General features: G+C 52.3%; 1 protein-coding gene across 1 annotated transcript in view; it reads right to left on the reverse strand.

Annotated features, from left to right (window-relative positions):
* OLFM2 (olfactomedin 2) overlaps positions 1-15,596 on the reverse strand; it is a 28,899-nt gene extending 13,303 nt beyond the window's left edge. Inside the window, exon 1 of the mRNA XM_029053405.1 lies at positions 15,416-15,596. Coding sequence (XP_028909238.1) covers positions 15,416-15,550 — 135 coding nt within the window. The 5' untranslated portion in view covers positions 15,551-15,596. The remainder of the gene's footprint in view (positions 1-15,415) is intronic.
* Positions 15,597-27,036: the final 11,440 nt, after the last annotated feature.

Here is a 27,036-nt window from a genome sequence, read left to right on the forward strand (position 1 = left end):
GCGCTTAGTACAGTGCTCTGCACATAGTAAGCGCTCAATAAATGCTATTGAATGAATGAATGAATGAATGAATATAATGCTATACTGAGCATGGGCCTGGGAGTCAGAAGACCTGGGTTCTAATACCAGCTCAACTATTTATCTATTGTATGACCTTGGGCAAGTAGCTTCACTTCTCTGTGCCTCAGTTCCCTCAGCTGCAAAATGGGGATTCAATCCTCATTCTCCCTCCTACTTGGACCGTGAGTCCCACAAGGGACCTGATGATCTTGTATCTACCCCAGAACTTAGCACAGTACCTGGAACATAGTAAGTGCTTAACACATACCACAGTTATTATCATTATTATTATTATTATTATTAGACTGGAAGATCACTGTGAGCAGAGAATGAGCCTACCAACTCTGTTATATTGCAATTAATCAATGGTATTTATTGAGCACTTACTGTCTGCAGAGCATTGTACTAAGCGCTTGGGAGAGTACAGTGCTCTGCACACAATGAGCTTAATAAATACCACTGATTGATCAATATGCACCACTGAGGAGAGGGCACCCTCATCGCCATCTTTGAGAAGAAAGGAGGAAATCAGAATTCAGCAACTATTGAGAAATTTCACTTCTCTCCATTGCCAGCAAGGTCCTAGCCTGCTGGACCCATGACTGAAGGCTATCGTGGACCACACACTCCCAGAATCTCACTGTGGCTTCAGACCATGGTGGATATGATCTCTGCAGCACATCAGAAGCAGGAGAACAATAATAATAATAATAATAATAATGATAAAGTGGCACCAACCCCTCTATACAGTTTTCTTCAACCGTACCAAGCCACCTGACACCATCAACAAATCTGGACTGTGGAAACTGCTTAGTAAATTCAGCTGCCTTGAGAAGTTAATTAAGATTCCGAGACCGCTTCTCGACGAACTGGCTGATCGTGTCAGAGCCGAGGGTGCCCTGATTGATTTCATTCCTCTTTGCCGATGGGGAAAAGCAGGGCTGAGTAGCAGACTCGGTCCCGTTCGCCGCATTCTAGGCAGCCAGGCAGGCTAGAAGATGCAATGAGAGACCTGGAAGCGGGTGTTAAAATACACTTCTGCTCTTCCGGGAAACTCTTCCGCCTCGACGGGATGTGAGCACCATCCGAAGTTCTAGATAAGGTCATGTAAAAATTGCTGTAGGCAGAGGACTGTGCTCTAGAAGCCCATACCCAAGAAGACGTGCAAATGATTGCAAACTGCTTTGCCAAATCAGCCGGATGCTACGGGTTGATAACGAGGCTGAAGGAAACAAATGTGCGTGTGCGCACGCACACCCCCAAAGATCTGCCCTGGTAACATAAAGCTAGACGCCATCCTAGAATTCTGCTACCCAAGCAGCAAATTGACCAACATGGCAACAATAGGCAAGAAAGTAGAAAATCGAATCAAGATAACTGGCACCACTGAACACGGTATTGGGCTTCAGACCGAGCTGAAGGTCTTCAGAGCCTCATGCTGCCCAACTTTCTCTCCGGCTGAGCCCGGGATTCCCCCGTTGACTTTACAACGGACAACTTGAGTGGTTCTATCAACCTAACTTTTGGCCCATACTGAGGATCAAGCGGACAGCCCCGCTCCCAAACAACCAAAGCCTGGAACCAAGTCAGTCTCTTAGCCTTGAAACTATGTTCTCCTCGACACAGCTTTGCTGGGTGGCAAAGATGAGGTAAATGGAGGACAGTTGCTATAGGATGAGCCGCAAATGGGCCACTGAAACATGAATGGTTCAAGAAGCCTTTTAAGGATGCAGTAAAACCAAGCCTCGAACAATGCTGCATCTCAGCTGATAAACTGGCAAACAGATGCTGGAAGCAGACCAGTAAGGCATACTGCAATCAAGAAAGACAGAGCTCTTTTTGAACGGAAGCTTCGGGCGGATCGTGCAACACGCAGGCAAGAGCGAAAACAGGGCCAGATGCTGCAAACAACAAATATGTCAGCACAACTAAGGACAATCTGTGTATGCATGGTGTGGTCGGACTATGGGACCTGAATTGGCTTTTTCACCCAAACACATCCATAAGTGAATTTGACCATCTGGGGAATCTTCAAGTACTAAGGGTAATTATAAATACTGTACACTTACTTGGGATCATTTCTACAAGCTCTCTTGTGATGTATTCTCATAAGCACTCAGTATAGTGCTCTGCCCACAGTAAGCACTCAATAAATACCATTGAATGAATAAATACCATCGATTGATTGAGTAGAGCAGAGCATTATATTAGCCACTGAAGAACATGAAGCAGAAGTAAAAGGTGCTTACAGTACAATGGGGGAGACGAGCAGCCACTAATTGCCAAACATAGAAAAAGTATAGCGCCCAGACACAAAGGTGGAAAAAAAGTAAGTCGTTATCTAAAAACCATATCCTGCTTATCCCTGGGATAATTGCTCCAGGGAAGTGGAAACCGTGAAAGTGGACTTTGTGACTCCCTCTCCCTTCTGCATCGATCAATCAGTAGTATCTATTGAGCGCTTACTGTGTGCAGAGCACCGTTCTGGGCACTCGGGAGAGTAGAGCATAACAGAGTTGGTAGACATATTCCCTGCCCACTAGGAGCTAGCAGTGTAGAGGGAGAAAAAGACATTAGTACAAATCAATCAATTATGGATATGTACGTAAGTGTTGTGGGGCTGAGGATGTCTATGCACCTGGATCTGTGACCTTTGGGCATTTGGTGTTTGCCCCACCCTCATCCCCACAGCACTTATATATACGGATCTATAAATTATATAAACTATTTATATTAATATCTGTCTGCCCCTCTAAACTGTAAGCTTGTTGTGGGCAGGGAACGTTTCTACCAACTCTGCCATACTCGTCCAAGCGCTTAGCAGAGTGCTTGGCACCCAATAAGCGCTCAATAAATACCACTGATTGATGGATGGATGGATTCCCAGAGTCCCAGTTGATTGGAAGGATGGCAGAGGGAAGGTCATGGGCAAATTGCCAGACTCCAAGTTGCCACCTCATTTTGAAGAGTGGGTTGGGGCCCAGGTCAATAATCACATCAGCAGGTTGATCCCATAATCGGGCGAGAGGCTCAAAATGTGGAGGAAGCAGGAATTCAGGGTCTTGGGGCATGAGGACAGATGGCGAGGAGAGACTCATGCCAGGGGGAAAGCTATGCGGCAGAGGAGAATAGGCCCAGTCAAAAGCCATGGCTGGAACATTTATGAATGCAGACTCCAGCTCTGGGTGAGGTAGAAAACCAGGGAGGGATTTGTATTTCATAACTAGATTTGATTTAATGCTCCCTTGACTTTGAACTGGTGCAATGGGCATGACCTAATGGATAGGGCACAGGATGAAATTAAGGAATTAAGAAAATGTTCTTCCAGCAAGAGCATGGCCTAGTGAGAAGCAGCATGGACTAGTGGATAGAGCACGGGCCTGGGAGTTAGAAGGGCCTGGGTTCTAATCCCAGCTCTGCCTCTTGTCTGCTGTGTGATCTTGAGCAAGTCACTTCACTTCTCTATGCTCTCAATCATCTCACCTGTAAAATGGGGATTAAGACCGTGAGCCCCTTGAGGGACATGGACCGTGTCCAACTTGATTAGCTTGGATCTACCCCAGTGCTTAGAACAGTGTCTGGCACATAGTAAGAGTTTAACAAATACCATAAAAAAATGCATCTATCTGGATACAATCGGGAAGCAGTGTGGCCTAGTGGAAAGAGCATGGGCCTGGGTGTCAGAGGACCTGGGTTTTAATCCCAGCTCCACCACTTACCTGCTGTGTGACCTTAGGCAAGTCACTTCACTTCTCTGTGCCTCAGTTCCTTCATCTGCAGAATGGGGATTCAATACTTGTTCTTCCTCCTATTTAGACTGTGAGCCCCACGTGGGACCTGATTATCTTGTATCTACCCCAGGGTTTATTTGCAGTGCCTGGTACATAGTTAGCAAATAACAAATACCAAAATCATTATTATTAGTCTACAGTTATTATTATTATTATTCAATCAATGATATTTATCGAGTATGCGGAGCACTGTGACTAAGTGCTTACAACATGATACGGTGCCAGAAGAAATGTTGTCATACATGCACGTGGCATCAGTTTTCTGTAATATGAGCTTCTTCGGGAACACAATCCCCACGTTTTAGAGCTGACTGTCTACATGCAGAGAAGAAGTAGCGTGGCCCAGTGGCTAGAGCATGGACCTGGGAGTCAGAAGGACCTGAATTCTAATCCCGGCTCTGCCACTTGTCTGCTGTGTGACCTTGGGATCACTTCACTTCTCTGGGCCTCAGTTGCCTCATCTGTAAAATGGGGATTAAGACTGTGGTCCCCACGTGGGACAGGGACTGTGTCCAACCTGATTTGTTTCTATCTAGCCCAGCACTTAGAACAGTGCCCGGCACAGAGGAAGCACTTAAGAAATACCACAATTACTATTATTATTATTATTATACTACATAGAGTTGCGTGTATGTAAAGCTGCCTGAGTATGTGTGTTTACATGTACACATGTGAGTATATTGTATGTATAGATTTGCGCGAGGGCATATATATGAGTATAGAAGCATGGAGTATATTTTTGTGTGTTTACCTATGTATGTATATATTTGAATATGAGAAGCCATTTTTGTCTACGGACCTAAATGTAGTTTGCTTGTAAATCCAGCAAACTGCAGACTAATTTCTACCTGTGCAGTCTGATCAGCTCTGGATTTCTAGGGAGTCATAGCTTAGGGTAATAACCACTTGCAGAGGAGTTTGATGGGCTGGACGATGATGTTCAGTTACCACTTTGACAGCCAAATTAATATGATGAATTTCACCAGATTCCTTTGTCTAAGGAGGCTCAATGCTGATCCCATTCTTCCTTGATTCCACACATTTTAGATCCCAGGGAGATGCCCTTTCTTTTACCCCATGATAAATGATGCCGATTCTGCCTGACTGATGAGCTGAAGGATCTCAAAGGAGATATTAACTGGTCTGCCATGGAGTGAAATATTACCCCTGTCCCAAAGCTTTGCTCCTGATAATCAGTGTCTCTGTGGCACAGAGCCAGGGAAATCTCAGACAGGTGGGTGACTGGTGGCAGGGCTGACGGCTGAGCCACAATTCCCCACGTCTCGGGGGAGGCGGAGGGACTCTCTACCTCCCCCCGACCCACCCAAGAAACGGCCCATTATGTTGATGGGAGATGGGGTTTCGATAACTGATGGGTGAGGAGGAGAGACCCAGAAGAGGAGTACTGGGATATGGCTTTCTGTCCAAGAAGGAAATGGGATTTTCAGTCTTTTGAGAGAGTTGGCTTTTGATTTCTAGGACCCTGAAGCCCTAAGCGATGCCATCCTGGGTAAGCCCCCTGGTCCATCCAGTCCAGGATGGTCTCCAATGCTGACACCAGGACATTGGACATCCATCCACATGGCTAGAGATAGACCCATTTAAATACCACTAATGATATCACTAACTTGTCCTCTAACATCCTATACCTCTCTCTCTTTCTCTCTGTGTCTGTCTCTGTCTTTCTGTCTGTTTCTAATAAAACCATGAACATCGTCATTCTTGAGTCAGACCCACAGTTCAACCATGTCCATATTACCAGGGACACCAAAACACGTGAAAGAACCTGGTTAGGGATGGACCATCCATCTAACAGCCTTACCCTTTCTCTCCATCCTATCTTTCCCTCTAGCGACCAATTATGGACCATTCAGCCCTGAATCTATTCAAACCCCACCTGCACCTGCTGATATTTTCAGCTGCACAACGTCCGGTGGGAACTAATTCTATGTCCTTCCCATCCCTCAGCTCCTGTACCGGGCGAAGAGTCTTTCCTTTCGTTTGGAACTTGTCTCCTTCAAGCTTCAGTGAGTGGCCCTCATCTCGGTGGGATGGGATTTGGGAAAGAATAGTTCTGCGCTTGCCCCATCCACCCCCTTCATGACTCTATAATCTTCCATCCTGTCCCCCTCTCAGCCTACATCTTCCCAGGCTCAAGGGTCCTGGCTTTCCGGAAGGGGGGGGGGGACTGAGCCAGGATTATAACCCAGGTCCTCGTGACTCCCAGCCCCGTGGGGTCTACTCACTAGTCTATGCTGCTTCCCCTTATTGATCCCCTTGCAGAGAGGCCGGCTTTTCACTGTAAACTCAGGAGTGCTGGGGAAAGGAGAGGAGGAGTGGTTCTAAGATGGCTTGGGAAGGGGAGGGAGGGTGGGTGGAAAACAAGAAAGATGAAGTTTGGGCTTGCCACAGCTAATAATCCAGAAAGACCCAATTTAGGGGCCTTTTGGCCCTCTTGGAAACTTTCAGGTTTGGGTGGAGACCTGTGGTGAGTAAGGCTGTGAGTCCAATTCAAACAGCTGTTGAGAAAACGAGGCTGGCCTAGTGGAAAGAGCCCAGGCTTGGGAATCAGGAGCCCTGGATTCTAATTCCAGCTCTGCCACTTGTCCGTTGGGTGGCCTTGGGCAAGTCACTCAGCTTGCTCTGGGCCTCAGTTTCCTCATCTGAAAAATGGGGATTCAATACCCTCCTACTTAGATGGGGAGCCCCCTGTGCGACAGGGTCTGTTCCTGGCCTGTTTTTCTTGTATCCTGCCCAGAGCTCAGTACAATGATTGGCGCGTAGTAGGAGCTTAACAAATACTACACTTATTAAGGCTTTCCATCTACTGCTGGAAACTTAGTGGGGGGAAGGGGGAAGGAGTGGGGCCCAGAACCTCACCTCCCCCAACAGAGTTGGTGCCCCTGGCCCTCTGAGCTACCTTGCTCTAGTGGGCAGACACATCTCTCCAGAAAACTCTGACATCAGAACTGGCTGAGTTTTGGGCTCTATCCTGGGGCCTTTTGGCTCCCTCACAGAAGAGCTTCTCTGCTCATCCCTGCCCCTGCCTGGTGAGACCGGGGTTCCATGAACCCTGCAGAATCCTTCCAGGGACTATTCAATTCCCGAGATCCCCCTCCATGGCCTCATGAAGAAACATCCTGGGAGCGGGAGGAGGTCAGAGGGGAGAAAAGTATTTGTTCAGGTCAGTACTACACACACCCCTACCACTGAATTTCCCCCACCTCACCCCCCGCACACACTTTCATCCTCCTTCTCCCCCTCAACCCCTCTCTCCATCTCTTCTCTAGCAGAATCTCTCCAGTCCCCTACCCCAGCACTCAACATTTTGCAAGACTCCTCTCAATGGAAAATGAGGAATGGGAGGATGCTATCTTCTGTGGGAAAAGCGAGGTTAAACTGGATGAATACCCAATCCCAACCCCCAAACTCCTCTCTCTAGAAAAAATGACGCTGCACCCAAACCCACAACTACCTAGGGGAAAGGGACTTGGGGGGAGGGGGGGGGGAGAGATTCGGGAGGGAAAGGGAGAGGAGTGGGGAGAGGAAAGGTGGAGGCTGGGAGATCCCAGCAGAGGGATATTTGACCTTCTCCCACTGGTGTTGGTCCTGGTGTTGGCCTGGCCTGGAGGGTTGGGGTGAACCTCTCTCTGCTGGAGTCATGAGTGTCTATTGGCTCCAGGATGGGGCTTTCACCCCCACCAGTCAGAACTCCCGTCCTGCATCCCTTAGCCTCTCACTGTCACCCCCCTAGCTAGGATTTCCCCATGACAAAGGAAAATGTTTTCCTCTTTCTCTCCCTCATTAGACAGTCCAGGCAGAATCGCTGTTTATGGGTGCAATCAACCCTGGAGGGGAAACATGGGATGGGGGTGGGGGGCGGATTGGGGAAGGAAAGCACAGATGGATCGAGGGTCTGGATAGGGGAGGGGAGGGTTGGCTGGACAGGGTGTGGGAGGACTCGGGGAAGGATTAGAGGATGGATGGGCGTGGGGGAGGTTCTACATCACGGAAACCAAATAAAATTCATCCCCAAAGGTAGCTCCCTACCACGACTGCAGTTTCTGCGGCACAAACAGGCGCTGAGATTTAATCTCATCGCAGAAGTTGTCAGAGAGTAAAAATGAACCACTCGCAGGTTTACAGAGATTCCCCCCAGCCCCCTCCTCCTCCCACCCCCAAATGGGGAAGAATCCAATTTCAAGCTGGAGCATAAATTTGCACCAACGAGGACCCTGGGGGCTGAGGATGTCGACCGGGGATGGATTTCTATAATCAATCCGACGCTCGGGAAATGGGGGTGGGAAGGAGGGGGCTTCAACACACCAGGGAAGGCCACATTTCTCCAATGCAGGGATGCTGGGAGGAGGGAGAGATGGAGGGAAGAGCAACGAAGCTGGTTTGGACCAAGAGTCCCCCCACCTTCCCCGGGGGGTCCAGTTGAGGGAGCCAAGCTACTGTTTCTTCCACTGAGCGCCCGCCCAGAGCTGGCACTTTCCAGCCGCACACACCCCGGGGCTACGACAAGACCTGCAAGCTTTCAGTGGCGCCGGAGAAACCCCCAAATTGGGTCTCCCTGGCATATTGGTTCTTAGACTCCTGCCCGCTCTGCCCCAGCCCTGGCCCCTCGAGATGACTAACCAGCCTCTCTGATCTGGGGGTGGATGAATCACCGGCCCCCGCCTGCATCAGCCCAGATGGCGACACCCACAGAATCTCCAATGCCCAAACATTCTTTCCAGCTGCTTCTCTCTCCCGCTCCCCAGTGACCGCAGCTCTGGACTCCTAGGAAGTGAAAATCCTTTACCCAAAGCTCGGGAGATTGAAAGGCTCAGTGATGCCTGATTGCTCTTTCTGCCTCCCATTTCCCAGGGCCGTGAGAGAGGGATTTCCAGAAAAAAAAATGCAATAGACAGAGCAGAAGATAGTCATCGCCCCCAGAAGCCCACCCGCCCCCAACTAGATCTCAGCCGATGCCGATACCCATCCTATCACCCTGGCCCCGTTAAACAGGACCGGCTGATTGAAGGAAAATCAATTCCATGACAGCATCCCATCGGCTCTCTCCCTTCTCACCCACTGGCCGCTCCACAGCGATTTTGTGCTGCATTTATCAAGTTGGAAGCAGCCGGGGCCAAGTTGGGAAACCAGCCAGCTGGACGCCGCCGGGGAAAGGAGGGACTGGGGGGTGGGAGAGAGGAGGTGCAGCTGAGAGTCGATCCCAGAAATGCTCCCATCACGCTCCTATTGAATAGGCCCAGCACCTGCACTTCCGAAGTGGGGGACGACAGCTGAATTTCTGAGAATCTGTGGTTTCCCGGAGGAGGAGGAAGAAAAGGGGTGCCTCCACGGTTGGAGGTGCCAGCCCTGGTGGGGGCGAGGGAGAATGGTGCCCCCACCCGCTTTCCAGCTGCCGAGGTGAAGCTACTTTCTCCCCAGACCTCACTTACTTCCCTGGCTCGCCAACCAGACCCAAGGGCTTCTTAGCAGAGCTGAAAAATCAGGGCTCTTTGTCCCATTAGCTCTGTGTAGTCCCTCCTGCACTCAAAATGCTTCATTCTCCTTCTCCAAGAAACTGTGTCCAGGAAAGTGGGGGCAGGAAGAGATTACAGGGGGAAATACAGGTAACCAATCTAGTTAGATATCACCGGCAAAAACGCTGGGCAGCCGGAAAAATATCAGCAGGTTCACAGATGTTTAGATACATTTATTGGACCAGCAGTCTTATGCTACATGACTAGCGAGAAAAGTCGGGATGTTGGATGGTTCATCCCTAAACAGGGGTATGGGTGTCCAAGAGGGCCACCATCACATGGATCCTTCAAGGATCCTCACGCCCTTTTGGAGACAGGATATGGAACTGCCTGCCCATAGGGGAGACCCGGAACGGTGCCACAGACTGATGGTCTCGTGTTCCACCAAATCACAGATCTGTGCTACTAGTCATAATTCCATGTTACTGGTCACAGCTCTGGAAAAAGATCCCATTATCCACCACCTTCAGCACTGGTTCTGAGGGAAAGATCAAGGGGCCAAGGTATGGAAAGATGGGGTGAGGGAAAGACATTTCAGGGTGATATAGAGGATCAGATCTGGCATAAATATCAGATGAGAGGAATCAGGTCCTGTCTCTTCCACTATGACTTTGGGTCTGCCTTGGCTTCTCTGTTTCTGCTCCAAAGTCTTTCTCTGCCCCTGTTTCTGTTTCTGTCTCTGCCTCCCCTCCACATTCTCTCTCTCTCTATCCCTCCTCCTATGTCTTTTTCTGTCTCTGCCTTTTTGTCTGTTTTTGCCCCCATCTCTCTCTCATCCGTGTAGTTTAACAAGATCCCAGGAAGAGGGTAAAGGGGAAGGGCCTCTGAGGATTTTCACATGGGTGGAAACAGAATGGGAAGCAGCATGGCCTAGTGGAAGGAGCACGGGCCTGGGAGTCAGAGGATCTGGTTTCTAATCTGGCTCTGCTAGTTTACCTTCTGTGTGACCTTGGGCAAGTCATTTAACATCTCTGTGCCTCAGTTTCCTCAACTGTAAAATGGGGGTTCAAACCTGTTCTTTCTCCTATTTAGACTGTGAGACCCATGCGGGATGGGATGGGTTACCCCAGTGCTTAGAACAGTGCTTGACACCTTTTTAAGCACTTAACAAGTCCCATTATCGCTGTTGTTAATAATAGTAATAATTATTATTATTATTATTATGTCCAGTTAAGTCATCATCCTACTTGGACAAACTGGCTCCAGCGCCCAGTTTTTTTTGTGGGAATTGTCACTCCAAACCCAAATGCTCTTCAGGAGCTATGTCCCTCAGGGTCATCCCAGTTCCTAGACTGGGACTGGGGAGTTCTAAGGGAAAAACGAGCATTTGGAGGGGGAGAGCCAGGTCCTCCCTCCCAGCTGCTCAAAGGAGAGGGGAAAGCCCAGCCCCCACCAGTCCCATCCCTGACCCCCAGCCCTGAAACCAGCCTGGTTCATCCATCGCCAGAAAGCCCGACCCTTTGGTCTGTCCGTCAGCCCTAAATACCACCCTGCAGCCTCTCTGTCACTTGGAAATCCTGTATCACAGCTGGTTTGACACCTGGAAGCACTCTTTTGCAGCCCTGACGGTCTCCTGAAAACTCTACTCCATGGCCTATGTGTCGCTCCGAAACTGGGAACCACGGCCCTGTCTGTCCCCGGAAAACACTGCATCAGAGACCCCCATCTGTCATCTGGACAGTGTGCACCAAGATCCAGTCTGTCACCTGAAAACTCTACTCCACCACCCGCCTGCAGCCAGAAACCCCTGCATCTCAACACCACTCACCTTTCTTCACCCACCTACCTCCCACCATGCCACATTGCTCCCTGCCCCTTCCACAGCTCCAGTCTCCCCATGTGCACCATCTGTCCCTCAGGATCTCCGGAGAGAGAGACTGGACAGATGCCTGTGCTTCCTGCCATGTGTTGAATTAGTGTCTCGGGTCTGTCGGCTGCGGCTGGCGGCTGGGTTTGTTGTATCGGGAGGTTAAGCGTGGTCAGTCCGGGCGGCTGTGCCATCTGTCACCCCGTGATGAATCCAGCCACTCCAGGGAGGCAGCGGAGGAAGCATTTCGGGGATGGGGCCATTGCCTACGCCGGCTGGCCAACTGATCTGTTGGGCTGGAATCAGCGATCAGAGGTCCTACGCCGACAGCCAGGCCACCCTGGGTCAGTCCCACAGTCCTCAGAGCCCAGGACTCCATCTCCACCAGGGACATCTGGATACGGTTAGATGGTTGCCACCTGGACACATCCTAATGGACAGAGATGGACCCTCTGACATCCCTGACTTTCCCCTTAAAAAAAAATTCTCACTTGCCTCTGCCTCTCTGGGTCTTGTCCATCTCTCTCCGTTTCTCTCTGTCTCTCCTATCAATCCCCGAGCAATTCCACTACCGGGTCATTTGTTTAATCATATTTATTTGAGCGCTTACTGTGTGCAGAGCACTGTACAAAGCGCTTGGGAGAGTACAGTACAGCAATAAACAGACGCATTCCCTGCCCGCAACGAGCTTACGGTCCGGGTCCATCCAGCTCAGGGCTCTGGCTCCGACAGGGGTCTCAGGATGCTTGGGGGGAATCACTGGATGGTGGCCCTCCTGGTCACGACCGCCCACCCACCCACGATTAGGAGGGAACCGTCCAACATTCCTGTCTTTCCCTGGTCTCTAGTGACCCAGTATCAACCACTCACCCCGTGAAGCTATCCAAACTCCACATGAATCCGTGGTTATTTTCAGTTGTTCATCTTCCTGTGGGAACGAATTCCATGTGCTTACCACCTGCTAAGTGTTTCTTTTTATTTCTTTTGACCCTACCACCCTCCAGCTTCAGTGGGTGCCCCTCATCTTGGTCGGGTGGAATTGTGGCGGGTGAAGGGTTGGGGGGGGGGGGGATGAAGAAAGAGGGTTACTTATAGAAAGAACCTCGTTCAACAGTCCCAATTGGGTGGACTTGTTTCTAATCTCCTTGACTGCCAGGTCCCTATAAATATTCATCCCTCTTCCACTTGGACAAGCAGCTGGAGGATGGAGGGGGGGAGGGGAAGAAGGGGGAAGAGAGGAGGGAGAAGGAGCAGAGGGAGGGGCTGGAGTTGAGGAAACGGGATCCAGTCATTTATTAAAATCCAGAGCCCATGTCCACACGGGGCCAATCCCAGCCCCTAGTCCCCACCCCCAGCCCCCAGCTCACACAGTGGATTTACTCGCTGCCAGGGCAGGCTCCGACAGCTGCAGAAGGAGAAGCCCTCAGCAGAGAGAGATAAATAAATAATCCCACCCACGCCCATTAGTATTCTCCCTGGATCAGTGGTGGAAAAACACCACCCGCTCCGGGAAAGGGAAAGAAAACAGGGAAGTTTCTCCTCTCTGTGGTTTGGCTCCAGCCTGAAGCTTCTCCACTGCCACCCCTTCCCTGTTCCCCCTCCACCTCTCTCATCTCTGTTAGCAGAACCGATCTCAGCCCTCTTAGACCCAGAGCCGGGCCCAAGGCCGTTCCGGAAACACTGTGGACCTACGCCGTTAGTCTCCGGCATAGAAAGTGTGTGTGGGGGGGGGGGGGCGGGTGACCCTTCTACTGGGTCAAGGTCAAAGAATCACTCTCCCCACCTGCTGCGGTTGGGAGTCTGGATTGGCCCGACTCTCACCCACGGTCATGACCTTTGCCCATGGTAGTCTCTGGGTGACCCTAGCTCAATCCCCCTTTGGGCTGCCGTCCCGCTTCTCCACGGACAGCCTCCAGGCCAGATTGTGAATGCTGAGGAGAAGCGGGGGGAAGGAGAAGACGGGGGGTCGATACAGTGCGTCCCACCAGGCAAATCTCGGTTACACAGAGGAAAATCTTGGGGAAGCTTGCGGATTTTCCTAATCCTGGATCGAATACACACAACTCAGTGCAAAGAGACACAGAAACACACACACACACGCACACACACACACAGAAACACACACACACACACATAAACACACACGTGTGAAGAGAGGAACATACAAAGACAGCCACACCAGGAGACGCATATAGACACACATGCACATGCGTACAGACACGCATGGGCTCTCATGAACTGGGCTGTGAATATTTTGATAAATTGAAAAGGCAGCGCGTTCCTCTGGGGCCAGTTGGCTGCTGCGCCCCCCCCCCCAACCTCCACCCCGCCTGGGCTGCAGACCCTGCCATTACCCAAAGTCCTTAGCCAGGAAGTAAAAGGTAAAACTGGACTGCAGGGAGCAAGTAACTCTCTGCTCTATTAGACTGTCATCACCTCAAGAACAGAGGCCAGGCCCTCTGCTTCGGGAAATTCCCCCTAGGAGCTAGCCAGGGTTTTACCCAGCCTACAGGCTCTCGGTCAGCACCGGTGATGGTGACCTTAATGGTGACGTTGGTGATGGTGATGAAGATGATGGGAAGAGGAAAACGACGATGCCAAGCCTGGGGCGGAGGGTCAATCCTCCTTCCTGCCCCCTCTCTCAAAACACGGTTTCTGGGGCAGGCATCCTTCACTCAGGGTCAACAGCCAGAGAGAGGTCAGCAGTAGGCCAAGATGAAACAGCATGCTGAAGCATGACAGATAGCAGATCAAGGCTCTGGGAGGGGGAGCGGTGACGGTAGGGTTTGGACTTGGAGGCAAGTGGAGCTGTCCCAGAGACGGAAGGAAATTGTAAAGCCGGTGAGAGGACGGGGCTGGAGATTTAGATCTGGGAGTCACCTGCAGAGAGGTGGGAGTTGAAACCATGCGAGCGGATGAGCTCCCCGGGAGAACGAGTGTAGGATAAAAAGTGTAGCGGATTCAGAGCTGAGCCTTGGGAGATAACCCCCGTTCAAAAGTGAGGGAAGGATGAAGAGCCAGTCAGCAGAGGGGACCGAGAAGCAGTGATCAGAGAGGCAGGAAGGGAGCCGGTATTGACCCGTGTCAATGAAACCCAAGCTGAGGGAGTTTCCAAGAGGAAACAGGAGAGAGGCACAGAGGAGTCTGGGGGGACGGGAACAGAAAAGAGGTTCACCTTTAAATAGGTTCACCTTTAAATAACACCCTCGCCACCGGGGCCTCCTCCCTCAGGGCTAAACACGGCTCCTGCACTTGACTCTCGCACTTACTTTCACACTCTAGCTCCCGCAAGCTTGGCTGCCCAGATTTCCAGGAAGCTACGGTAGGGACACCGTATCCCCCCCCCCCATACCGACGCACCCACACAGACCCAGGAACACGCACGGACACCCAGCGGCCGTGTCGTGGAGGAACTTGGCAGCCCCATTCCGGGATTTATGGAGTATCATCTCTTGGGTGCAGAGCACCGTACTGGTTGCCTATCGGGTGCCCGAGCACCGTAGTTGGCATTTCGGGTAAAGACAGAAGCGGAAAAAGACACGGACCCTGCCCTAAAGGGCCTCGGTCTACCAGGGCACAGAGGTCTAATGGATCTAATGTCTCCCATCCGTCCCCGGCCCCGCTCTCTCTTCCCTCGAGCTCACCCTCCTCCCGCACCTGCACCGGCCCACGTTCCCTGGCTGCCGGCCCTGCTTCTTACCCCGCCCCTTGTACCCTGGGCACACCGTGCCCGGCCTAGGGGGGCGGGGGGCAGGGTTGAGAGGATGGGGACCCTGGGGGGCAGGGGAGGAGGGGGACCGTGCCCAGATTGCTAGGGTGCGGGGTCAGAGGACTCCCCCCAGAAGAGCGGAGAACCAGAAGAGGATGACGGAGGGGAAGGGACGGGGAGGAAGAGGGGGAAATGGAGAGGGTCAGTGACGGGGCAGCGGAGGCCTATCCAGAGGCGGGCAGACAGACGGAGACGACCGACGGACAGACAGACGCAGACCGACCCCGAGACGGATGGAGAGTCGGAGTGCCCGATGGAGAGAGGCACGGAGAGAGAGACGGGGCAGAAGTGTCAGGGGAGGGGGGCGGTCTCGGCGGCTCGATTCAACGGGGCTGCGGCGGGGCTCGGGGTCCGCCTCCCACCTCCTGCCCCCCGGCCCCACTCCCGCAGGACCTCCCCTCCCTCCCGCCCTGCTCTCTTCTCCCCCTTCCCCGCCGCCCCCCGCCTCACTCACGATGCGCTCGGAGGGGCCGGCGCGGGGTCCGGTGCCGTTCAGCCCCACCAGCGAGGGCAACGTCTGCGACATCCAGTTGGTGACCATCGCCATGGTGCTGAGCACCGCGCCGATCTTCAGCAGCGGCACCGACATGGCGACCCCGCCTCATCCCCGGCCTCCCCAACCCCGGCCCGGAGCCCCCCGCCCTCACCTCCCCCCTCCCTGACCCCCGGCCCGCCCCCCCCCCGGAGACACCCCTCCCCCGCACACAACCCTCTTTGGAGACCTCCCTCCCTCCCCCCGCCCCAGCCCCCCGCTCGGGGGCACCGTCCGGACGGCGGGCAGTTCCGGGCAGGGGCAGGGGAGCCGCAGCGCAGCGGACCCGGCCGCCGCCGCCGCCTCCGTTATAAACCCCCCACTCCTCTCCGCGCCCCCCCGTCCCCGCCGCCGCCTGACGTCAGAGGCGGGCTAGCAGGGGAGCGGGGCGGGGGCGGACTGGGGCGGGAGCCGGGCGGGGGGGGGAGGTGATTATTTCCCTCCCCGCCCCCCCCCCCCCGGAGCCCCCTCTCCTGTTCAGCCAGGACTCTACTATCTCCCTCCCTCCACGGACACAGTCCGAGACCCCAGCCCTCCCGCCGTCTCCTCGGGATCAGCCGCACCGTGGGATGGGGAGACGCAGACGCGGGGGGCGGGCGGGAGGGGAGGTCTTCGGGGGTTGAGTGGTCTCGGGGACTGGAGCAGCCGGGAGCGGGAGGGGAGGTGGGAGAGTGAAGCGGGGCAGAGGCATCCGTCCGTCTGTCCGCCCCCCCAACCACCCACCCCCGGGTCACTCTATTTCCTCTCCCGTCCACCCCCACGTCTGTCTCCCTCCACTCGCGTCTGCCTGCCTCCGCTATCCATGTCTCTCTCCTCCACCCACTCCCTTTCTTCCCCTCTCGAGTCTGTCTCTCTGTCTCCTCCCCGCCCCCGTGTCTGTCTCCCCCCAAATCCCCACCTCCCCCCGCCTCCCCCCCCCCCCATGTCTGTAACGGCGCCAGCAGTCCGCCCCCGGGTCCGTCTGTCTCCTGCCTCCCTCCCCCTCCCACCCCTGGCCTGCTTCAGCCCCTCGCCTCCTTTGCCACACGGTAGACCACCACCTTCTCGGGAAACACTACCTAACCTCGGTTTTGCCAGCACAGTTCTCTCCTGATTCTCCTTCTACCTCTCCGACGGCTCAGTCTCAGTCTCTTTTGCCTGCTCTTTCTCTACCTCCCCCGACCCCCCAACTGTGTGTGTGTGTGTTGGGGGGTGGTCTCTCTCAAAGCTCCGTTCTGGGTCCCCTTTTATTCTCATTCTACAGCCAGTCCCTTGGGGAGCTCATCCATTCCCATGGCTATGCGGATGACTCCCAGATCTACCTCACCAACTTCGACCTCCCTCCCCCCAGCCCCACATACCCCAGGTGCCCCTCCCCGCAATCTCGCATTTCCTCCTGCCTCCAGGACAACCACTCGCTGGATGTCCCGCCCGCATTTCAAGATCAACACGTCCGAAACACCTCATCTCCCTTCCCAAATCGTCTCCTCCACCTAACTTTCCCTTCACAGTTGTCAACGTGATCAACCTCCTCAACCCCGAATCCCGCGCTCTGGGCATTATCCTTGACTCCTCCCTCCTTCAACTCCCACATTCAGTGTGTCACCAAATCCCATCTGTTTTTCCTCCACAACATCTCTATGACCCACCCCTTCCTCTCCATCCAAACGTCCACCACACTGATTCAGGCATCGGGTAGGATCTTATTTTGAATACTGCATCGGCCTCCTTGCTAATCTCCCTGCCTCCAGTCTTTCCCTTCTCCAGTCCATATATCACTCGGCAGCCTGGATCGTTTTTTCTAAAAAAATGGTTCTGCGCACATCTCCCCACTCCTCAAAAACGTCCAATGGCTGCCTCTTCCTTTCTGCATCAAGCATAAACTCCTGACTATTGGCTTTAAGGCACTCAATCAGCTCTCTCCCTCCTCCTCATCCACTCTTTTCTCCCACTACACCCCAGTGCGCCCCCTTAGCATTTATGTACATATCTAACACACCCTCATTCATGTACACATCTCCTTTTTCCTTCTATCTGTAAATGATTTTAGTACCTGTCTCCTCTGCTAGATTTTAAGCTCTTTGAGGTCAGGGACCATGTCTACTAACTATTGTACTTTCTTAAAGTGCCGAACAAGTATTACTGATTGCTCGTCTATCCACCTAGTCTATCTATCTGTCCTCTCCTCCAAATGTCTTTCCTACCCACCCCCATGCTTGTCTTCCTTCCTCCCTCCCCGACTCAATGTCTAGCTGTTTTCGCCCCTTGGGTCTGTCTCTCTGATTCCCCTCCTCTTTATCCACCCCCTTTACTGCATCTGTCTTGGTGAGCCCCCATGGGCCAGCATGGGATGGCACTAGCCCCAGGGATGTGGACAGACCAGCAGACAGAAATAGACACAGCGTAACTCCCGTGATCCAGGAACCTTCACAATCTCCTCCTCCGCCTCCCATCGAATCTCAGTATTCAAGTTTCCCCCTGAGCCCTGCTGACTGGGAAGAGGGCTTAACATCCCCAGTTTTCCCCAAATAGCCCAGGGGCCTGGCCGAGATGCTGTCAGAAAGCTCGTTACCTGAGCCACGGAAGGAGCATAGCCAGAATGAACCCTAGAAGACTTGTCACCCCTAGCACCTTGGAGAGTTAATCAATCAATCAATCAATCAATCGGATTTATTGAGTGCTTACTGCGTGCAGAGCACTGTGCTTGGGAAAACACAATACAACAGAGTTGGTAGACACGATCCCTTTCTACAAGGGGGGACAGAGTCTAGAGAGGGAGAGGGCCATTAAAATGTTACAGATATGTACATAAGTGCTGTCCCTTCTGCCAAAATGATTGAAGGCCCAAAGTTGGCTAGACTGGTCCCAGGATCACACAGATTCCCTCAGATCTTGGGGCCGAAGAACCATTTGTGGAGCTGGAACTCCATGACCCATCTCGAGGGGCTCTCCGAGCCCCTGTATATCACTCACACCCACAGATCCTTCCGGAGCAGGACAAAGAGGAACTATAATGAGCCCATTTCATAACCCCCAGAAATTAGCCAAAGCTTCCCGCCTACACCCAGAATGCAGTACAGCGTTACTGAGAACAGGGTCTCTAGGTGAAATGCTCTATAATTGGGCAGAATGGCCTGTTTGAGAGTCCCACACTCGGGGTTTTTCTGCTCTTGCACCTAGAGGTTTGGGGGTCATGTGTGGGCTGGCCCACCCCACCGGATTACTGTTCTCACACTAGCCTCTCTGATGTCCGAGTTTAGTGATGGAAGAGGTCTGGGCCCCCGCCTTCCGCATGAGTAGGCATCCTGAGAATTTTAGGTCCGGCAGCCACGCAGGTGTGAATCCGACCGAACCCCGTGTCAGGAAAGGAAGAGAACGGAAGAGAGGAAGATGATAACGAGGGGAGGAAGGGATGAAAAATGGGGATGGGAGAGTAGAAGGATAGGGTTGAGGGGAGGGGGGAATTGGGATTCAGTACTCTCAGTTTAGCTCGTTCCTGTGCAGGGCCACTGCTGGGGTCCAGAAGCTACTGGGGGCATGGAAATAGAGGTGGGTTTCTTGGGAAACACCTTCCTTTTTTATGGTATTTGTTAAATGCCTACTATGCGCCAAGCACTGCTCTAAGTACTGAGGTAGGCACAATCCCTGACCCACATGGGGTTCTCAGTGTCAATCCCCATTTTCCGGACGAGGCAACTGAGGCACAGAGAAGTTAAGTGACCAGCCCAGGGTCCCACAGCAGAGAAGTGGCAGAGGCAGAATTAGAGCCCAGGTCCTTCGGACTCCCAGGCCTGGGCTCCATCCACTGCGCCGCACCGCTTCCTTCTGTGAACCTGAGCTCTCTTGCTCCAGGCCCCACCTCCAGCCCGGAGGGAGCGATCCAGGCAGTGGGTCAGGATGGGGCTGGGGCAGGAAGATTGGGGGGGTTGGGGGGGAGGGGGGAAGGGTAAGATTCCCGGGAGCCGCGGGGGACAGGAGTGGACTGACCATTTAAAGGCACTGTCTGTGGTCCCACAGCGCCACCGTGAGGCATGCAGGAATACAACCCTAATCCCATGGCAACGGCTGGTCCCTCGCCCCATCCCATCTCACAGTAACAAGAATAATAAAAACGATGGTATTTGCTAAGCGTTTACTATATGCCAAGCACACAGGGGAAGGGGACCAGGCCTGCAAGGCAAAGCCCAGGGGGCCCAAACTGGAACAAGAAGCGTTCAGGGCCAGATATGCGATGCAAAGTTGGGGGGAACCAAAGTGGAACCAGAAGGGTTCAGGGCAGAACTGGAAGGGGAAGGCTTGGGGACCAGGTCTGCAAGGCTAAGGTCGGGGGTGGGGGGCAAAGTGGAACGAGAAGGGTTCGGGGCCAGGGGTAGAAGAAAAAGGCAGGGGAGCCCAAACTGGAAGGTTAAAGGTTCGGGCCTGGTCTGGTCTAAGCGCCGGGGTAGATACAGGGTGATCAGGTCGTCCCATTTTACAGGTGAGGTAACTGAGGCCCAGAGAAGTTAAGTGGTCACAAAGCAGACAAGTGGCGGAGTCGGGATTAGAACCCACTTAATAAGAATAATAATAATGTTGGTATTTGTTAAGCGCTTACTATGTGCGGAGCACTGTTGTAAGCGCTGGGGGAGATACAGGGGAATCAGGTTGTCCCACGTGAGGCTCACAGTTAATCCCCATTTGACAGGTGAGGTCACTGAGGCACAGAGAAGTTAAGTGACTTGCCCACAGTCACACAGCTGACAAGTGGCAGAGCCGGGATTAGAACCCACTTCCTCTGACTCCCTAGCTCCGGGATCTTTCCACTAAGCCAAGCTGCTTCTCTTAAATGAACATATACTCTCGCGCTCCCCCTCCCCCCCCCCCACATACTCCAGAGCAAGTTACCTAGCAGGCGGTAACTACCCACTTTTCCTCATCTCCCCCTCCCTTCTGCGTCACCCTGACTTGCTCCCTTTGCTCTTCCCCCCCTCCCCTGCCCCCCCACAGCACTTATGTATATATCTTTAATTTTATTCATTTATATCGATGTCTGTTTATTTGTATTGTCTCCCCCCTCCCCCCAAGACCGTGAGCTCGTTGTGGGCAGGGATTGTTACTCTTTATTGCCGTATTGTACTTTCCCAAGCGCTTAGTACAGTGCTCTGCACACAGTAAGCGCTTAAAAAATACCATCGAATGAATGAATACAACTGCCGACTCAAGAGGCGGGGCCAATCTCCCCCGCCTATACTGGCAGATGATTTACAACCCCTCCGGAGCATGCAGTATTGTTTACACTGGTACGACGGGTGATATCCAGAGAATGAAATGCGGATCATTCCTGGACCGGAAAGGCAGACAACCCACCTTCTACCCTTCACCGATGGGGCTAGGGAATGATTTAGGAAATCTCGTCGGGAGGCGGGGAGGGCAGTGAAAAGACCCAGAAATGTGAAATTCTATCATTTCGTACCCCATTCCAGGCTCCAGAAAGGCAGGGTGGGGGTGACACCCGGGCCGGTACTGGATATGACTCCGTATATATGTGTGAAAGAGAAAGACGTTATGTACATGACTGCGATCGTGTGAGACCATGAAATGTGTGGGTCTGCCAGTGTGTGTAATGGTGAACGCGTGTGTGTGACTACGGGAGGCTGTGCGGAACGATACGTAACTCTAGGTAGGTAGGGGATCGAGGGTGATTTTACACACATGCGAGTGTGCCTATGTGACTGGGTGAAGGAGGGAATCTTTGTGAATTTGCGAGCATGGGAATGGGGGGAGCATTTTGGCGGGCGAACAAGGGTGCGATTGAGGGGAGGTCTCTTTATGTGTATGTAGGGGTCGCTGAGGAAGCATGGCTGCAGAACGTGTGTGTAGATGTGGAAGTGGGCCTGTGTGCGTGTGTGTGAATGTGGGCGTGTGATGATGGAGCGTGGCAGTGTCTGTGAGAACGTGGGTGAGACTGTGAATGAGGGAGCGTGCCTGTGTGCGCGTACGGATGAGGGACTGTTTTTGTAAGTAACTGTGTGTATGAATTCGGGGGTGCGTCTGGGGCTAGACGGCCAATGTGGGAGGACGCGTGTGTGTATGTGTGTGAAAAGACGCGTCTGCGCATATGGGATCGGGACCGTGTGTGTCAATGTGAAAGTGTGCCCGTGTAGATGTGAATGTGTGTGTGAGAGAGAGCGAGAGCTCAGCTGTGTGCTCGCATCTCTACTCACAAAAGCGCTGGGAGGATCCAGACTCCCCCTCCCCTGCCCCCCCAACCCCGGCTCTTGAACATCGCCCCCCGCCGCGGAGACCCTTTTCCAGCTTGAGTTGCCCCACCCGACCTCTAAGTTTCCCCCCGCCGCCGCCGCCGCTCCGGGGTGCTCACCCCTTCCCGACCATCGAGCCCCTCCCTGCCCCGGGTTCCGAGCCGAGTGTCTCCCCGCCCCTCGCTCCCCTCCTCCGGTACCTGAGCGGCCGGAGCTCGGCACGGCGGCGGCGGCGGCAGCAGCAGCAGCAGCAGCAGGAGCAGGAGCGCCGTTGGCAGCGGCCGCATCGTGGGGACTCGGCCCCGCCCGGGCCCCCGCGGCCCCGACCCCAGCTAGCGAAGCCCCCTCTGCGGGCCGGGGCCGCCGCCCCCCTCCCCCCCCCCACTCGCACCCCGTCCCGCCCCTCGGTCCTCCTCCTCTCCCTTCCCTTTGTTGCTGGCTCCTCTCCGCCCCCCAGCCCAGGCTCCACCTCCCGCTCGGCCTCCACCTCCCCCCCTACTGCTCCCCCACCTCCAGAGGACCTGGGGCCGGGGCGGAGGGGGTCGGGGGGGGGGAGGGCAGTGCGGCAGGGTAATAATAATGAATAATAATAGTCATAACTGAGGTATCTGTTAAGCGCTTACTTTCTGCCGGGCACTGTACTAAGCGCTGGGGTGGAGACAGGCAGATCGCGTTGGACACGGTCCCTGTCTCCACTCGGGGCTCACAATCTCAACCCTCGTTTTACTGATGAGGGAACTGAGGAACAGAGAAAGTGAAGTGCCTTAGTCCAGGGTCACCCAGCAGATAAGTGGTGGAGCTAGGATTAGAACCCAGGTCCTCCTGACTCCCAGGCCTGTATTCTATCCATTAGGCCACGCTGCACTAACTGGGGAGGAGGGGAAAAGGGAGGAAAAGGAGGGATCTTGCCCCCAGTCAGATCCCCTCTCCTAAATTAATCCGCCTATCCCACCCTGCACTAAAACCCTGAGAGAGAGGATGGAGCTGCCCTCCTCCACACCATTCCCCACGGGCTCGGCCACAGCTCCCCCTCTCCCAGAAAAGAACTCTGAGCTGCCCCCGCCCCCCCCCCCAGCCTCATCATCCCCGGCCGCTCTTACCTCCTCACCCCCCAACTCACTTGGCGGAGTGGCTCGGTGGAAAGAGCCTGGGACTGAGAGTCAGGAGACAACCGAGGTTCTGGTCCTAGCCTTGCCACGTGCCTGCTTTGTGACTTTGGACAAGTCATTTACCCTCTCCATGCCTCATCTGTAAAATGGGGGTGAAGTGTCTGTTCTCCCTCCCTCTTGGACTATGAACTCTGTACGGAACAGGGACAGGAATTGTGTCTGATCTGATGAACTCGTATCTACCTCCAGCGCTTAGCCCAGTGCATAACATCTAGCAACTGCTTAATAAATAACATCGTCGTTATTATTAAGGTGGGGCCAGGGGTCAGAGAAGATGCTGCAGGGGAGGTGAGTGTCCGGTCAACAGGTCCAGAAGTCAAGGATGGAGAATAAGATTCCCCCCCTCTCTCCTTGGTGGGGTGCTTTGACATACCCCTATCCTTCTGCAGGCCACCGGATCCAGACACTTTCACCCTCTGGTGCATAAATATCATTGTTGATGATGATGATGATGATGTTGTCATGTTTGCCGTTTACAGAGCCTAACCCTGTTTTCGCTTTTGCCTTTTGGTCTCATCGTCCCCTCAAAGCTTTTACCTAAAAAGAGCCTCTATTTCCTTGATTGTGTGGTGCCATGCTGATCTGTTTGCTGCAGTTACCTCCCAGTTTTCAGCTGAGAAGCGATATTGCCTTGTTTTAATGCACACTTAAATTCCTTCTTCTGTCCTCCTTGTTTTCTGTTGCCCAAGTTCAGCTCATCATTTAGCAGCAGTTTGGGTAGCCTACCGTCATCCGTTTTCCTAGCATGTTTCGCCAGTGAAGCTTGTTGAGGTGCTAGGATACTGACTTCATTCCTGAACTTTGTGGTTCGTAATCCCATTTTATCACTGGATGTTAAGTGTAGTTCATAAGCTCATAAGTGACACTGATGGATCTGCTTAAGGAGTTGGTTTTGAGAATCTGGGAAATCCAGGTCTCACGGTTGTAGAGAAGGTTGGATAGCTCACTACAGCTTTGAAGATCCTTCAGTTTCATTTGAAAACTATCATCAGACTACTGCCACACTGACAGTATCCCAAGGGATGGGTGGTCTTCTTGATTCGATTTTCTGCTTCCTTGTCCATCATTGTATTATTGTCCAGGGTGCTGCCCAAGTAGCAGAATCCACATTTCCAATGTAGATCTTGGATTTTGTTTGGTGCAAGCTGATGCATTACTTTAGTTTTTCAACAAATTTATCATCAGTCCATAGTGTCTGGCTGATTCGATCATTTGCTTATCTTCGTGGGAGCAATCTCCTGTGCCAAGCAATTCCTGATGACATTTATTCAACATTTACTATGTGTCAAGCACCATTCTAAGAGCCAGGTTGGACACAGCTCCTGTCCCTCATGGGGCTCACAGCCTAAGTAGGAAGGAGAACTGTGGAGGAAACTGAGGCACAGAGAAATGAAATGTAGCCAAGTGGTGGAGCCGGGATTAAAACGGAGCTCCTCTGACGCCCAGGACCGTGCTCTTAGTAGCAATTCTTGAAAGACTTTGGGTGATTCTCTTAGCCTGCTGTGTTGGAAGAGTTTCACAGAAGAGTAGAAGTGTACTCGACACCTGCATCCAGGTCTATCGTTGCATCCTCCAGCATGGCTGCATAGAATAAATCGGATAAGACTGACATGCTTATATGCATCCCCTTTCAATCCATTGGCAGTGGAGAATGGAGGGGTTAGGGAACCCCTGGCTGTGACCCAGCCAGCCATGCCATCATGAAGAAGTCTTAAATTCTTAATGAACTTCTCGGGGCAGCCAAATTTACTAAGCAGTTTTCCAGATCTGTTGATGATGGTGTCAGTGTCTTCCGTAAGGATTATAGGAACTGTGAAGAGATCTTGGTGCTGTTTCCTGCACTTCTCCTGTGCCCGATATGCTGCAAAGATTATGTTTCCTATGCCACCCTGTGGTCTGAAGCCACACTGTGATAGTTAGCTAGCCTGGATCATGCTGACAACGGAAAGTAGTGAGTCGCTTCCATTATTGCCGGTCTGATCTTTCCCCCTTTTTTTCTGGAAGATAGTGATGATGGTGACATTTTTGAAGATCTGGGGCATCGCCTCTGTTTGCACTCCGTGAAAATAGGGCATTTAAACAATAATGTTTAGGAAATAATGTAAAGTGCATTAATGCATTCCAAGAGCCAAAAAATGCTGTCGACTGAAGTGATGTAAAATATATCTTTTAAAAAAGTGATAAAAACTCAACATAGTAACGTAATCAAATAGCAATGTAAAAAAATACCCGTAATGAGCAGATTTGATTTTTGGGTGTACAGGTCGAAGTATTTAATTTTCAAAGTGTTATCTTTTACATCTTCTTCAGCAAAAGACACCTCGTGCTAGCGGAGAAAGATCTCTCATAAATCTGATGCGGGGGAAGAACAAACAGTTGTTGAAATGGGTTCTTAATCTCCCTATTCGAGTCAGTTAAAAAATATTTCAAAGGTTGAGGAGGTGGGAAAGGACAGAGAGTGTGAAAAGCAGGAGGGGTTTGATTCAGGGTATATTTGTACTTGCTACAAAACCAGAGGTTATGCCCACATCTACACTTGAGAGAGAGCTCTTTCCTTTAAGAAATTCAATAGCTTAACACCACTGTCCTGAGGAGAAGTTTGTATAAGTTTTTAAGCAGGGTGTTCCCTCCATGCAAGTTGGGAGGTTTCTCTGCTTTGCAGGACCTCACCTTCAGTAGCGAAGGGTGTGTTGAGGAGATCATTGAGGGTGGTCGTTGCTGTTGTTGTTGTGTTTGTTGTCAGCTCTCTGATTTTCTCTCCTGATCCGGGATGAGGCTGGGGCCACCTTCACTCTCCACTGGTGTCGGTGCGTCAGGTACAGACCAGGCCATAGAACATCTACAGAGAGCAGGAAGTTCTTGGCTTGGATGCAGTTGCTGTTTTGCTGCAAGTAGATTTTTTTTTTTGTATCTGAGTCATTTGCATTAAACCAGTCTTGATGACTTCATCTGGCCATGTCCAGTATCTTGGCAGCTGTCTGGTAGACGGTGTTGCATAGAGATGCCTGTTTGTTGTTTATATTCAAGATGGTGGTTGGGGTTCCTTATCAATCAGTCGATGAATAATATTTATTGATTGAGCACCTGCTGGATGCAGAGCAGTGTACGAAGCACTTGGGAGAGAACGATATAACAGAGTTGTTAGGCACGTTCCCTGCCCGTGCTTACGGTCTAGAGGGGGAGACAGACATTAATATAGATAAGTAAATTATGCAAATATATATATATAAGGGTTGTGGGGCTGAGGGAGGGGTGAAGAAAGGGTGCAAATCCGAGTGCAATGAATTTTTCCAAACGAGTTTGTTGAAATTTGCTGCAGAGCTCTTCACTGATAGCTTCATTCTTCTAATTCTAATATTTAGCTGTCTTGATGGTTTGGAAACCATTGTGAACACAATGGTTGCTTAATGTGAACTTGGCTTGAATGTTTCATCTAGCACTCTGCTCTGCACGTGGCTACTGTGATCCATATATAATAAATATAATGATAATGACTGTGGTATTTGTTAATCACTCACTATGTGCCAGGCACAGTACTAAACGCTGGGGTGGATACAAGCAAATCGGGTTGGACACAGTTCCTGTCCCATATGGAGCTCACAGTCTTAATCCCCATTTTACAGCTGAAATAACTGAGGCCCAGAAAAGTGAAGTGACTTGGCCAAGGTCACACAGGAGACAAGTGGCGGAGCTGGGGTTAGAACCCAGGTTCTTCTGACTCCCAGGTCTGTGCTCTATCCACTTAGGCATGCCGATTCTATATATCTGTATACGGTCATACTGTGACCTTGTCAGTGAGATGCCGCTGTTTAGATCAGGGGTGTGTCCAGGATATTTTTCTTTCTTTGCTCAGACAGAAAATGGAATTGATAATCCCAAGATGCAGTTTAGCAAATTCACTGAGTAAAGTAAAACCACTGAAAAGATGAGCCGTGCAGTAGCATGCAGTACAGATTGGCAGAGGGAGAGGCTGGAGTTAGAAAGACCATGAGGAGGTTGTTAAAGGCCCTGAAGTGGGCTTCCGGAGGAATCAGAGGGATTCCCTAGGCTGTGGGCACCCATCTGCCTGCATCCACTCCTGAATATGACTCAGTGCATGGCTCCAGTGTGAAATGTCCCCCCAGGAGCCTGCAGTCAGCTGGTCAGTATTAGCTCA

Source organism: Ornithorhynchus anatinus, chromosome X2, assembly GCF_004115215.2.
Source record: "Ornithorhynchus anatinus isolate Pmale09 chromosome X2, mOrnAna1.pri.v4, whole genome shotgun sequence".
Taxonomy (NCBI): Eukaryota; Metazoa; Chordata; class Mammalia; order Monotremata; family Ornithorhynchidae; genus Ornithorhynchus; species Ornithorhynchus anatinus.